At 51.1% G+C, this 15,405-nt stretch overlaps 1 protein-coding gene across 2 annotated transcripts in view; it reads right to left on the bottom strand.

Moving 5' to 3' along the window:
• Positions 1-15,405, bottom strand: part of LOC126498939 (cadherin-23) — a 71,232-nt gene that overhangs the window by 21,926 nt on the left and 33,901 nt on the right. For both annotated transcript variants that reach the window (XM_050137953.1, XM_050137946.1), the window contains 8 exons: positions 10,651-10,872; positions 10,203-10,322; positions 9,212-9,392; positions 5,459-5,592; positions 4,901-5,110; positions 3,551-3,658; positions 1,649-1,751; positions 310-435 (listed from right to left, as the gene is read on the bottom strand). In XM_050137953.1, coding sequence (XP_049993910.1) covers positions 310-435; positions 1,649-1,751; positions 3,551-3,658; positions 4,901-5,110; positions 5,459-5,592; positions 9,212-9,392; positions 10,203-10,322; positions 10,651-10,872 — 1,204 coding nt within the window. The remainder of the gene's footprint in view (positions 1-309; positions 436-1,648; positions 1,752-3,550; positions 3,659-4,900; positions 5,111-5,458; positions 5,593-9,211; positions 9,393-10,202; positions 10,323-10,650; positions 10,873-15,405) is intronic.

Below are 15,405 nucleotides of genomic sequence, written 5' to 3'. Positions count from 1 at the left end.
CTAAGGAAGAGCCCAAGAACAGAGGTTCTCAATCTTCCTAATGCTATGACCCTTTCAAACAGTTCCTCATATTGTGGTGAGCCCTAACCATAAAATTATTTTCGTTGCTACTTCCTAAGCGTCATTTTGCTACTGTTATCAATTGTAATGTAAATATCTGTGTTTTCCAATGGTCTTGGGTGATCCCTGTGAAAGGGTGGTTCACCCCCAAAGGGATCTCAACCCACAGGTTGAGAACTGCTGTCCCAGGCCCAGGGATGGGCCAGTCCCACCCCAGGGTTGACTGGTAAGCTTCAGCTCAGTCCTCACCTGTGCTGTTGTGGATATCAAAGAGGTCACTGTGAGCACCCAGCAGCTGGTAAGTGACTATGGCGTATATATCCTCGTCAGCATCCAGGGCCAGGATAGGCCCATTGAGCACCGTGAGGGGTGTCCCTGAGCCAGAGGGGAGGAGTCACCACAAGCCAGCCTGGTCCCTGCCCTCCCCCCTCCCTGTCCGTGTCCCCCATGACCATGGCTGACAATGGATGAGAGGGGAAGGAGGGGAGGTGGGTGGGGAGCGGGTAGGGAGGCCCTGGGGCGGGCCTGCGGCAGCCTTGGCAGACTGAACGCAGATGCCTGGGAGCGGCCTCAAAGCTCTGCTGGGGAGAAAACACAAGAGCGGTGAGCAAGCTCCTCTGGCCTGCCTGGAGCCATGCCTACTTCCCAGCAGCCTTTGAGGCTGGCCACTCCACTGGAGGATCTAGGGGGCTCCCTGGTGTCCCCTCCATGTGTGAGTCTTGTCTGTCCACATGCAAGCAGATGTTGCTCTATTACAAGGTCAGACTGTACATGGCTATACACACACAGTATGTGGGCCTCTGAGTTCATGTGGGAGTGATTACATGGACACTGAGAACATCCAAGCTTAGGATGCCCCTGGTTGTGCCCTTGTCTGTCTCTCCTGGTAGGCACACTTGCCACTAGTACATCATAGGGCCACCCACATGCCTACATGTGTCTGTGCCCACATGTAACTCCACACACATGCCTTGAGGTGGCAGCATACTGGTAAATGTGTGGACATGCACACCAGCAGATTTAGAAGCCATGTCCACACAGAGGTGACGTCCACTCAGAGACAGTACTATCTCACTTATCTCTCTTCCTAATTCAAAATCAAGGTCTGGGGTGGGGGTAGAGAAGGATAAGAGGATCTCCTGGCGGCATCAAAGGGAGACAAGGTTAGCTAGCGCTGTGTAGACGGTAAGGGCTATGCTGACTAGCTAGGATCCTTGAGCCCATTTCTGATGCCCAATTCCAGGGTTTCTACCCTACAGGACTGGGGAACAGGAAAGGTGGGTTCATCAGTCCTCGGCATCCTTTTCACCTTGGATTCCTCTCTCTGAGGGATAGCGAGGCTGCTTTCAGGTCACCCCAGGGTGATCAATATCAATGACTACTCTTATCTCTCCCAAACAGACCTGTGGCCTCGTTAGCAGCCCCAGCCCCGGAGCCTTGGAGCTGCATCCTCCCCTCTGGCACCCTCCTGCACTCCCAGAGTTCTATGTCCAGCTCTGACCCCCGGCACACAGTGCATCCTCAGCTCCCATGGTCCCAGTGGCATCTGCTTGTACAGTAAGAGTGCCCGGGCGGGCCCAGCACCTACCGGCAGGAGAGTTCTCCATCACCTCTGCCTGGTACGTGCCCTCCGTGAAGAGGGGGTGATTGTCATTCTCGTCGGCCAGACGGACCAGCAATAAGTCAAAATCCTGTGATGGGCAGAGCAGGAGAGGATGAATGCTGTGCTGTGGACAGGGACCGTGCTGAGAGATGGGGGATTGAAAAAGTGTCAAGCAGGGATGTAGAGTTCTAGTCTTCTCTTTGCTGGCAGCTCACTGGGTGATCCTGGCAAGATGCCTTCCCCTGATTGGCCCGTCTCCACTTCCTACTCTGATCAGTAAGAATCTTAATTTGTTTATGGGAATGGTGTGTGGTTGTGGGCCAGTGTGGGTGAGGAAGGTCCTTAGCCACCTACACTGCCTGCTGATGAGAATTTTAGGTTGGATGGCGAGCCCCGGCTTTCAGACCTTCACATCTACCTGATGTTGGCCCAAGTTTACCCATGCTCTCGTGTCAAGCTGTGCCTCAGACTTGTATCCTCTGGGGTCCCTGAATATGATTCAGGAGTGCCAGGGGGAGGGCACAGAGAAAGTAACCCTTGCTTTGAAGCTCTGTGACAGACTTCAGGGAAAGATGGCAGCTTGGAAGCCACATTGGACAAGCAACTCATTATATTTAGGGAACCAAAAGAGACAGGAATAGCTGATCACTCTGCCAGCTGATTCTCCTGTCTCCATAGTCCACTTAATTATCTCCCCCAAACAACTACCCTAACCACAACCAACACAATTGCCACCCCCGCCACGGACACTGTGGACACGGCAGATCAATCCGCGAGATTTACGGAACTGACACTAGGGATCGTAGAAGAAAGGGCTCCCTGAGATGGCCGCCACCGCGACAGTTTTCTGTGTTAGCAGGGAACCCTTTTCAACAGGAACAACCTACAGACCAATCTCTTTATGGAATACAAATGCAAACTTCAACAAAACACTTGCAAACCTAAATAAAAGAAACATTCACAATGATCAACACGATCAAGTTGGTTTCCTTCCAGAGATGACAGGATGGTTCAACATATATTAACCCACAAATGCAATCCATCACATGAATGGACTCAGAGCCAGAGAAGTCATATGATCATCTCCACAGATACGGAAGTGACTAAATGACATCTCTTCATGATATATATCAAGCATCCTTTCATGGACAAGAGAGGAGCTCACAGGGGATTGTTGCCAGAGGTGGGAGTGTTTTTTTTCGGTGTAGCCACTGGTAAGTTGTTTGTGCTCTAGTACATAAACCAGATGGGGAAACTGAGGTACTGAGGAAGCAGTGTCCCAACAGAGCCACCTAGCTGGTCAGAAGCAGAGCCAAGGAAACAGTCGCAGGACTCTCCTAACACCATGGGTAGTAAGAATAGGCCAGCTCAAACCTGCAAGGGCCTGTCAGGTAGCTCCCACTGACTTTCAGTAAAGGGACTGTGCCTTAGCATCTGAAGGACCATGTAGCCCCATACTCCACCCCCCACTTAGAATCTTTAAGTGCAGGTCTGAATCCCATGGGCATGCACATCCATCTGTGGTTTGGGGAAGATGTGTCATCTGACATTCGCTGAGTGTTGGCCCTGGACCAGGCTCTGTACCGAGGACTCAGGGACACAGCATTGAAGACAAAAGGGAGTCTGAGAAAAATGAACTGGCTCAAGCACATACCTGTGGATAGGAGGACTCAGATCTGAGCCAGGGTTTGCTAAGGCAGATGTGTGCTTTTAAGCCTCTGGCAGGCTGCCACCCTCTCTCCAAGGGAGAGGGGCCTCTTGTTCTTACAACTCTCTCACACACTCTGCCTTCCCCCTTTCTCTCCCTCTACCTTCCCCCTCCCTCCCTCTCTCCTCTCTCTCCTTCTATCTCTCACCCCCTCCACCCTCAGGCTCTCGCAGCCTTACCTTTCTGGCTATGCGTGGGTTCTCCGGGTTGTCCTTCACAGAAACTGTCAGTCTGTACTCTGGGATGCGCTCTCGGTCCAGGGGCCGGTTGACAGTGACAATCCCTGTCTGGGATGCGCTGGCTGGTTAGATTAGCTGGCAACTCCCTGCATTCCCCCAGAAGTCCATGCTCTGCCCACAGTTCCTAGGTGGCTGGGAGTACTTTCCCCACAGTGCCTAGCAGATAAGGGCCACAGGAGGGTACGAGGATCTTTCCAGGGTGAGGGTAGGTCAGTGATACCAAGTTCTTGACATCCCCAAAGAGGGGACCTTCCAAGGACCCTAGGTGTCAACAGCCTACACACACTCCAAAAGGCCAGGAAAGAAATTCAGGTGAACGGTGAACTGGCCTGAATTACTGGTAAGTAATTACAGTTTAGGGTTCACGTGTGCCCAGAAGCCGCCTTTGGGGGTGGTGGCTGATGGACATCAGAAAACAGCTGTCCACCAAAGCCAAAGGGGGCTGCTGTCTTACACTGGGTTCCTGGATTGTGCACCACACTCCACATGAGCAGTGCTGGGTCAGGGCAACTGTGGGCTGGTGGCCACAGGAGAGCCTCCCTGGTGCCCGTGAACACAGCTACAACCAAATGACCGCCTTGTTGACAAAGCTGAGGCCAATTCAGTTCTAATGCCTCCTCCCTTGAGCTGTTTAATGAGTGCGGATGGCGCCTCTGCTGGCTGGAATTCCCACAACCTGAGCTGGCTCTAAGAGTTGACTTTTTTTTTTTTTTTTTTTTTTTTTTTTGAGACAGGGTTTCTTCTGTGTTGCTTTGGAACATGTCCTGGAACTAGCTCCTGTAGACCAGACTGGTCTTGAACTCACAGAGATCTGCCTGCCTCTGCCTCCCGAGTGCTGGGATTAAAGGCGTGCGCCACCACAGCCCAGCTTGAGTTGACTTATTTTGAGCAGATTTTTCATCATTCTTTGTTGTCTTATTTATTTAGGCAGGGTTTCTTATAGCACAGACTGACTTCAAACTCAAATGGAGCCAGGATGACCCTGAACTCCTGATCTCCTTGCTGCTATTCCCCAGGTGCTAGGATTATAGATGCACCACCACACCAAGTGGAGGCTTGCTTTTTGAGTCAGGGTTCTTATGAATCCCAGACTAGCCTTGAACTCACAGCAATCCTCCTGCTCAGCCTGGCAAAGCTGGCCAGGATTTGGGTGTGCACTACCACCACTCATGGCTGCCCTCTTCCCTTTAGAACTACGGCTGCTCCGGCTCTGGGGTCTGGAACCCCGAACTCCTCCATGAGCCTTTTGTAGGAAGTACTTGGGGGCCCCGGGGCAGGTCCCGACCCTACCGTGGCATTGATGAAGAAGGCCCGCTCTCGGTTGCCAGCAGTGATGTTGAAGGTGAGGAGGGCATTGCAGCCGCTGTCGGCATCACTGGCCAGGATGTGGGCGACGAAGCTCGAGACAGGGCTGTTCTCGCTGATGGTGACGTTCATGGGAAGGTTCAGCAGCACCGGGTCGTTGTCGTTGATGTCCAGCACGCGGATTCCCACCAGCATCTGGGGGAGGAAGAGTCAGGGGTGGAGTGACAGCAGAGGAAGAGGGGACAGAGACAGAGGAAATGTAGCAAAGACATCCATCGAGAGAGGAAGGTTGTGGAGGGAGGGGAAGATGGAGGAAGAAAAACAGTTGAGCAGAAGGGGAGGAGAATGTACACAGTGTCAGGTTGGGATCGGGGCCAGAGGTCTAACAGGAAAAACAATCTCTTGAGAGGGGATTAGAGGGGAGAATCCTGGAGAGCCAAGGTCCCCAAGACTAAGGCGCTTCTGGTTTCGTGGGGCCAAGGGTGACAGCTTTCGGGCATTCAGTGTACAACAATGGATGCCATGGAGCTGGGCCAGACTCACCGTGGAGCTGAGAGGCGGTACCCCTCTGTCTCGGGCACAGATGGTCAGGTTGTAGAAGGCAATGGTCTCCCGGTCCAGTTCTACATCCTTTCGAACCCTCAGCACACCCTCCACGGGAGAAATCACGAACTCCCCTGGGAGCCACCAGAACAGGCCTACGTTAGCTGGTTCTGACAGAGATCCCCCTTCCTCCAGCCAGCCTGCCTCACAAATGCCAGGGCCAGCTGAGGTATGCGCCCTCCTGGGGCCCCGTATGGGCATAATGGGAGCGTGGCCCTGATACCACATGTGTATGTAATTGCTGACCAATCAGCTTCCCTCCCTGGCCTCGAGCTGGTCAGAGGGTGACCCAGGTGTGATAGTTATGTTGAAAAGCAGGGGTGGAATGTCTTTGTTTTTCTCTGTTTTGAGGCAAAGTTTCACGTAGTCCAGGCTGACCCTGAACTTCTGACCCTTATGCTTCTACGTCCCAAGTGCTGGGATTCCGGGAATGTGCCACCACCTCTGGCTTACTGGGCTTCCATCCTATGCAACACACTCTTCCTGACTCCTTGTGGTCAGAAACTCACAAGGGTATTTTAAGCACTTTGGAAAGTGTATTCTAGACAGGTTAGGAAAAAAAAGCCCAAGGTGAGCTGTAATGGCGTCTGGAGGCCTGGGCTGTGTCACAGCAGAACGTCACACAAGTGTCTAGGTGGGCCGACACTCGGGGACCAAAGAAGAGCACAGTGACCTGCCCTTTGCTTTATGCAAAAAGCATCATCAGTATTGCAGAGCTGGCTCTTTGCCTCTTCCTAGAAATCTCTTTCCTTTTGCTACAGGTTTTTGTTCTGTGACCACATTTCCTCCCTTGGGGTAGGGACAAATGGCTGAGAAGTTGGAGCACTTGCCACACAAGCATGAGGACCAGCAGAACTGAGGTTTGAGTCCGCTAGGACTCGGAGGGCTTTGTGCATAACACGCCTCAGGACTAAAAGTTTGAGAGAGAGTGGGGTGGGGGGACAGGGATGTGAGGACTGGAGGGAGCCAGTGGAGGAAGTGGGCGCCTCTGTGGAAATGGAGAAGGGGCTGGGGCTCTGGTGAGAACCCGAGGAATGGGTCATTTCTCCTCTGTACATGCTTCTAGGAACTGAGCTGGGGAGAAAACCATTCCCCTTCCTTTTGCCTTTTCCTTGAAACAGGGTCTCATGCTATAACCCAGGTTTACTTGGAATTGGTGGCAACCCCCTGCCTCAATGCTGTAATACAGGGTATGACCCACCACTCAGCCTTTTCTCTTCCTCTTGGCACTTGGGGCCCAGGCCCACAGTAGAGATCATGGCTTGGCAAAGATAGAGGCCTAAGCATTCTGGTGGCTTTTTTTTTTTTTTTTTTTGGCCTATCTCTCACGACCTAGGGCACTGACACCAGTCCTGAGCTCTGCCACCTGTCCCCAGCTGCTGCCACAACAGCCCCGATGCCCACCTACAGCTGGGATTTCCCACCAGTTCTTCCACTCCCAGGTTCCCTGGCTCCACTCCTGCCTAAGGGTGAGGAAGCTGTAGAAGCAGGATTTCCTGTGCTCTTGGCTCCAAGCTCTCCAAAGCATGGGGATTCCCTTTCTTGGGGTTTCCCAGCCCTGTTGACACCCTGCTATGTGCTGGCAAATGGCTTCCCTTCACAATGGCAAAGACAGGGGAGACATGATCACCCTGGAAGGCTTGGGGGAGCAGACCTGGGGTAGTAGTGGGAGTCTAGACAGTTAGATATTAGTCTCCTCAGCAACTAGCCCTGGCTGGAACTCCTGACACGCCCCTCCTCCTCAGTCCCACTCACTGGGAGACAGGAGGCCACAACCTTCTGCCCAGTTGTGTCTGGGCTACAGCCCGATTCTTCCCAAGGTTTGCCTTGATTGTCCCATCTGGAAAATGGGCTCCCAGATAGGCATCCTCTCGGGTTGGGCTGGCAACAAAGCAACTCTTAATATAGGAGGGGGATCCTGAAAGGGAGGTCCTATGTTCTCTGGGGGAGTAAAATCTTGTAAGGAAGATAGAGAGGTGGGCAAGGCCTCCTAGGATGGCTTGGTCAAAAGAGGTAACTGGGAGGTCTCAAGGGGGAGGAAGGGTTGGTGGTCAAAGCTCAAGTAGGGATGGCATGTTTCCCAATTCTTTTTCCCCAAGAATTGCTGAGGATTTTGAGTGCAAAGGTCCTGAGGTCTGAGCATCTCTGGTAGGCTCGAGGAACTGCGAAAAGACTGTGTCTACTGGGAGTCTGAGTAAGAGAACGAGGGGGAGGAGATGCTGTCTGTATGGCTTTGGGGACCACTGGAAGGACCTGGCACTTCCCGAGTGAGGTAGACACCCCGGGGACTTTGAGAATGGGAGGGACAGGACTTGACAACGGTCTTAAGGAGTTCACCATGGTTCCTATGCCTGGGACATTTTGGAGTGAAAGCGGGGAGGTCAGTTGAGAGCCACAAACACGTGGGCTAGAGATTGGGTAGGGGACCTGGGGGTGGGGAGCAGGCCCTGCAGGCTCAGGCAGCAGTGACCTTTGTGCTGAGTGGCCTGGGTGTGCCCCTTTATCTGCTGTCGGGACACAGGCTTGAGCTGGAGTCAGTCTACATTTCAGTTTCCAAGATGAGTCCTGGGGTGGGGGAGGGAGGGAAGAGAGATAGAGATAGAGAGACAGAGCACCTGAGTCAAGTCACGTCCCTCCCTTTAAGCACCATAGCGTCTACCTCATTCTGTAAATACCAAGTCGTCAAGATGGCATCATTTCTTTCTCCTCCTCTTCTTGCTCAAGTTCACACCAGACACAGAGCCTTTTTACAATTCCAACATCCTACCAGGCAAGCTTGGACCTCAGGGCCTTTGGGCTGGCTGTTCTCTCTGAATGTCTATTCCTCACCTGCCCACTTGGCTCATTTCTCTCCTGTGTCCCCTGGCATGTGACCAGCACATAGTAGGGCCTTATGAATAGTCCTGGAATGCTCCACTAGAAAGCAGGATATTTTACAAATATTTGATATCTGCTTTGGGTCTTAAGAATGGGCAGTCTGGCACCCCATGTGGGTGACTAGAGACTGCTACAGTTTCTGCCTCTTCCCCACTACAGTGAGGCCCCCTCCTTCCATGGAGGTTTTTTTTTTTTTTTTTTTTTTTGGATTGATTACCCGAGCCCCTGAAATTTGTGCTCTAGCTAACAAAATGTCTTGAGAGAGTGTTCTTCCAGGCTCCAGCCTCTGAGCCAGGTTGGCAGTCATGATAGCTGTGTAGGCCTTTTGGTTTTTATGGTTTGGGGTTTTTTTGTTTTTAAAGACAGCTTCTCACGGAGTAACCTTGGCTGGTCTTGAACTCACAGAGATCCACTTGCCTCTACTTCCTGAGTGCTGGAATTAAAAGCATGGGTCACCATGCCCAGCTGTGTAGGCTTTTGTGGGGTGACAGAGGTAGGTATTCAGAGGAGCCCAGTGCTCCCCAAATATATTACCCTGGGTCCTGGGGTCCTGAGGTACATGTGGCGAGGAGGCTTGCCTCCCTCCACCTGGATGTTTCCCTAGAGAGAGCTAGGACTCTCCAAGGCTACCAGCCTGCGTCCCACATGCCATGGCATTCTCCTCATAGCCCTGTGACTAAGGCATGTGGAGCTGAGGCCCAGAGAGGGAAGGTCACACGGTGGTTGGTGAACTGTGCGGCGGACTCCCTCACCCCAGCCCTGAGCAGGTGAAGGAAGGTCATGCCCACCCCACTGCCCAGCATAGGCTCCACTTACCCAGAGGGTCTCCATCCACAACACTGTACTCCACCTGCCCATTGGGACCTGAGTCCCGGTCGTGGGCCAGGAATGTCCACACTCTGGGCCCTGGCTGGCCCTCGGTGACATCAAATGGTCCTTCATAGTCTCGAGGGAAAGTGGGCACGTTGTCATTGATGTCATTCACATTCACAAGCACCTGAGACAGCAAGCAGCTTAGCCAGGATTGGCCCCAGATGCCTGGGGAACCTCAGCAACTGTACCATCTGGTGCCCATGGCCATGGGTGGGTGCTGTAGAGTGTCACAGGGTGGGAGGGCAGCTAAGCCGTGCACGTGTGGGCGCCAATTCAAGTCACCACTTATCTTTGTGTGTGTGTGTGTGGTGGTTCTGGGACTCGAACTCACGACCTTGCACATGATAGGCAAGTACTCTACCATTGACCTTCACCCCAGGCCTTTTTTGGGGGGAGGCACAGAGTCTTTCTACATAGCCTGAGCTGGTCTTGAACCTGTACTTCTCCTATCTCTACTTTATATGTATCTTTATGAGCATGATCAATTGATACTACCACCATGGCCTATACTCTGGACATCTCACGTGGTTCCATTTGCTCCCCCTGTATCCTGAACCACAGTTTTCATTCATGAGGAAACAGAAGCTCAGGGAGGTTAAGAGATTTGTCCAGGTTCACAAAGCCAGGAAGTGGAAGAGCAGGGAAGGGACCTGAGTCACTACTAGTTGGACCAGAAGGCACGCTTTTCCCATAAAGGGGGCAGGGCATGCAGGTGTTTTCACTCATGTGCTAGACACAGTCACAGAGAAGCTAAGTGACTACCTCACAGTAACACAGCAAGTCTGGGGATAGGCTGCTGAGCTGATCAGGAGCCCTTGCATTCAGGCACTTCCTCCCAATGGGCATTTCTCCTCCTTCCCCTTCCGCCATGGAGCCCCCGGGTCCTCTCTGTTCTCCCTCATCTCCACATTGAGGATGCACTTCATCTACATACCGTGGTAGTGGAGGTGAGGCGGTGGGACAAGATGGGACACTGGTCTGTGGCAGTGACCATCAGGGTGTAGCGGCCATGACTGATCTCATAGTCTAGCTCCTTGGCAGCAGTAATGACACCCTGGGGACACAGGAAGTACAAGGGGAGGGGTGATGAGTGATGACCCTGGGCCACTGGAGATTATACCAAGTAAACCCTGACATCCTAGCCATAATTGCTGTGCCTGTGACAGACAGCACTAATCAATCACAGCACCACTGAAGGCAGATAGATCCTATCCACTAGAGCTCACCCCCCCCTACCCCCGCCGCCCCCGTAACTCTGTCACTGGGCACTCCAATTTCCTCTTAGGCTATCTTTGCTCCTTATGCCCTATGACATCACCAAGATTCCCACCAAGCCCCTGAGAGACTTTGCAACCTCCTGGACCCCACCCCCAGCTGCTGACCGTGTGCCTGTTGATCCGGAAGGTATTGATGATGTTGCCTCCTACGATGGCATAGGTGACAGTGCCATTCGGCCCCTCATCCAGGTCCAGTGCCTGGACGGTGATAAGGCTGGCGTTGACTGTATCCGGGCCCTCATCCAGCACCACCTCATACTGTGGCTGCTGGAACACAGGAGCATTATCATTCTCGTCCACGATGGTCACATACACGTGGGTGGTGGCCTAGAGAGAAGAGCATGATCAGGCACCTTGGTTATGGAAGCCAGAGAGGATCAAGGTGGTTCCAGATGTCTGTTTGGGTTAAACTCACTCAGTGTGATCCATTATACGATCCAATATAGGGAAGACAAGAAGAGAGATGGGTTGGGAAAGAAGTCACAGGCTAGTAGGACAAAGCATAGAGGCTTTGTAAAAACCAAGTCAGATAATTGTTTAGGGCCAGGTTGGCACACATATCACCATTTTCTATGTCTATATTCATGGCAGACATCACCAATCAATCAGAGCACTGCTGAGGCCAGATGCAAGCTTGAAATTCTTGTCAACACAGTGATCCAGTGATTAAACCAGCATATAGAACTAGGCATAGTGGCAAACATCTGTAATTCAACACTTGGGAGACAGAGACAAGAGAATTGCTACAAATTCAAGGCCAGCCTAGCCACCACAGTAAGACTGAGGTTAATCATGGTTACATAGTGATACTCTGTTTCAAAGAAATCAGTCCCCACAAGCCCTCTGGATGTATGGGATGAACTTCAGTAGCCTCTCCAATTTAGAATATTGTCGGTAATATTCTTAACCAGAATGTGAGGTCTTCAGCCCAATGTGTAAGTTAAAAAAATATCCATTTCTAGTACTTTAAAGAGGTAGGACTTCATGTTTGGGCAATTTCATGGTTAGCATTTGTTGACATCTAAAAAGTCAAACCCATTGGCTATAACTTCACTGTAAGTTTTGTGGTCCTGTGATTGGCTATCTCTAGCTGATGCTTGGACCATCAGACCATGAATCAGAACTTGGTGGTCAGCACTCATATTGCTGATGGCTGACTGTACACAATCAGAATGGGAAATGCAGACAGCCTCCCTGTGTGCTTGACTCTTCCTCCTTTTCTACCTTCCAGTTGGGAGGCTGCTCTTTTGGACCTGCCCGGGACACTTTGCTAACTGGCTTCTAGAACTGGCCAGTGGAAATTCCTGGCAGAAGACAGGATGGGGGATGAAGGTCAGGTGGGTAGGCTCCTTTGACCCCTCCACTCCTCACTGTAGTTCCATCCCCATTGTGTGTCTCCTGCTGGGGACCCTCCAAGCTCTAGTTCTTTTTTTGATTTTTGATTTTTTTGAGGCAGGGTTTCTCTGTAGCTTTGGAACCTGTCCTGGACCTAGCTCTTGTAGACCAGGCTGGCCTTGAACTCACAGAGATCTGCCTGCCTCTGCCTCCGAGTGCTGGAATTAAAAGCGTGCGACACCACTGCCTGGCCAAGCTCTAGTTCTTTCTGGGATCTGATGTCATCTCCTTTGTGATAGTTAAGGTTGATCCTTGTCTTAGTTGGGTTTCTGTTACTGCCTTTGAACAACTGCGGAGGAAAGAGTTTATTTGGTTTATATTTCCCCATCACAGTCATTGAGGTTAGTCAGGGCAGGAACTTGAGTGTGGCAATATATTTTACTGAAAATACCTCTTCCCTTTAAAGAGACTGAAATTTGGTTGGACCTTGCAGTCAAGTTCATAACCTGCCCTGAGAGCTATGCAGTTAGCCCGCTGCCCTGCTGTGCACTCAGCTTGTTTTAAGTTTAACCTGCTTTTAAGAGAACCACATAACCAGTCTTACTACGCCTTGATTGCCCATGCCACCATCTTTTACAATCTAAGCTCATGCACGGCTTTACGCTGAAGCTATGTACTCTTCTGTGCCCCGACCCAGAATAAAGCACACGTGTATGCGCGTGTTGTGCTGAGCGTTTGCTGAAAGCAGCCAACAGATTAAAAGCAACCTTAAATAACAAGTATCCCACAAATGTTGGAAGCGACACGTGGCTACAGGTAGATAACATCTACATGGTTTTGAGTGCTGCTCTGGGTCTCTGAAATAACTGTTTCCCTCGTAAAGCTCTGTTAAAGATCTCTGTAAAGAATCCCTCATTTTCACACCATGTCTTCTGTATTCTTCAATAAATGCAGAGGAAAAGGCTTTGCTAGGGAGAGACACAGAGAAAGACACAGATCTCTCTCTCTCTCTGTCTCATACACACCAGGTAGTCACAGACAAGACACAAGATACACAGGAACAACAGATAGGGACCAGGGCCTGACCAGACACACACCAGATACCAGACAGTCCAACAACCACAACTACAGACACAGACAGCCCACAGAGAGAAGTGGGGAATTCAAACTTGGGCTCTCTCGGTCAACTTCTTCAAGAGCAAAGCTAGTTTTCATCCCTTAATGTGACACAGACACATCTGGCCACTCCCTCTGAGGTTTCTTTAAGCCATGCGCCCAATCAGGAACCTGGAGACAGGAACTGAAGCAGAGACCATGAAGGAATGCTTACTGGCTGGGTCAGTTTGCTTTCTTATATAATCCAGGCCCAATGGTAGCTCCCCACCCCAACCCACCCATAGGCTGGGCTCTCCCATACCAATCGTTAATCAAGAAATGGCCCCAATGGGGTTAGAGAGATGGCTCAATGGTCTGCTCTTCTAAAGGTCCCGAGTTCAATTCCCAGCAACTACATGGTGGTTCACAACCATCTGTAATGAGATCTAGTGCCCTCTTCTGGCCTGCAGGCATGCATACAGGCAGAATACTATATACACAATAAATAGACCACAAAGATTAAAAAAGAAGAAAAGAAATTGCCCCACACACTTGCCTACTGGTATCTGACATAGGCGATCCCTCAACTGAGGTTGCCTCTTCCCAGATGATTCTAGCTGTGTCCAGCTGATAGAAAACTAACCAGCCCAATTGTTAATTCGAATCTAGGATCACCTAAGAGACAGACTTCTGGGCGTGTCTATGAGTTTCTATATGGGATTGAGATGAGCCCACTCTAACTGGGGGCGGCACCATTCCATGAGTCGGGGCCCTAGACTGACTAGCAAAGAGAAAGGGAGCTGAGCACCAGCGTCCGTCTCTGAGTACGAACTGTGGATGTGAGCAATGGCTGCAATATGAGAAGCAGCCTTAACCCCCTACTGACACGACTTCCCCAGCACGGTGGGCTGTATCCTAGGATGGCCCCAACTGAACCCTTCCTTCCTGGAGTTGCTCCTTACCAGGCTTGTCACAGCCACAAGGACCATCACCAACACATCCCTCTTCCCCATGGCTCACGCTGGGGATGTCTTCTTGTGGCTGCTGGTCTCTGGCTAGTCCCCTTTACAGAGTCCTCCCATTAAACCTTGGAGTCAAGCCTTTCCTGCATATACCACAACTCCTGCAGCTACCCTGGCTGAAGCAAACTGCCATCTCTGGATTGACTATGAGATGTCCCCACAGATTCCCGGGTTGAAAGCTTGGTTCCCAGCTGACCATACCATTTTTGAAGGTAATAGAAGCTTTGGGAAGTGGGGCCAAGCTGGAGAAAGTAGGCTACTAGGGGGCATGCTCTTGGTGATGATACCTGATCCCCAGTTCCTTCCTCGCTCTCTGCTTCCTGTTACTACGAGGTGAGAAGCCTCTGCCATAGACACCTACCACCATGTTCTTCTCGAGTACATGGGACCAAGCAAATCTGCACAGGAACCTCTAAAATACCCAAACGCAGCATTTCTCCTTTAAGTTGTTCTTTCAGAAGGTGCGTGCGTGTGTGTGTGTGTGTGTGTGTGTGTGTGCATGCGCGCCTTTAATTCCTGCAGAGGCAGAGGATCTCTTTGAGTTCAAGGTCAGCCTGGTTTACAAGAGCTAGTTCCAGGACAGGCTCCAAAGCAACAGAGAAACTCTGTTTTAAACAACAAACAAACAAAAAACCTGGTACTCACCAGTTAGGGCAAAGAGCCCCAAGGATCCTCTCGTCTCTGTGTCCCCGGTACTGGGATTACAAGTACCAGGTGTTTTCTTTTGGGACACCAATCAGCTAATAATGGAGACGCCTTAGTTTTGAATGCTTGACCTCAGTTTAGCTCTTTACTGGCTAGGTCTAGTAGCTTAAGCCTGTTCCTCCTTAAGGACCGGTTGCCTTGGGGCCTTTTACGTTTTTTTTTTTTTTTTATTTCTTGCTGTCCTTCTCCTGACTCACCGACAGCTGCCTGGCTTCTGGCCCTGGGCATGCCCCTCATTCTCTCCTCTTTTCCTCTTTTCTCCATCTTCCTTCTTCTTTCTCTCCAGCCTAGATTTCTCCTCTTATTTACTCTCTCTGCCCACCAGCACAACCTACCCTTTCTCTTGCCTCGCTATTGGCTGTTCAGGTCTTTATTAGACCGCAGCACAAACGTATTCCTCAGAATAAACAAATGCAACACATCTTTGCCTAGTTAAAGTAATATTCAATAACAAGTATAGGTACAGGCCACCACATCGTACTTCTTGGAGGGGGGGCCCATTCAGCATTTTACCAACTGGGCCGTCTGCCCAGCCCTCCCTCGGGGATTTTGGTCTCAGCTATACAAAAGTGATAAACTATCATTGGGCGTCACTGCGAAATAAGGAGGCTAGAAGAACTGCAGAGATAGCTGGGTAAGGGGACATGAGCAGGCCACCGCCACGGATACACGGAAGACAAGATACACGGTGGTATGAACAGGG

The sequence above is a fragment of the Alexandromys fortis genome, unplaced genomic scaffold, assembly GCF_014885135.2.
Source record: "Alexandromys fortis isolate MF-2015 unplaced genomic scaffold, M_Fortis_MF-2015_v1.1 scaffold_9, whole genome shotgun sequence".
Classification (NCBI taxonomy): Eukaryota; Metazoa; Chordata; class Mammalia; order Rodentia; family Cricetidae; genus Alexandromys; species Alexandromys fortis.
The sequence above is the reverse complement of the archived record's forward strand: the minus strand, read 5'-3'. Positions and strand labels throughout refer to the sequence as shown.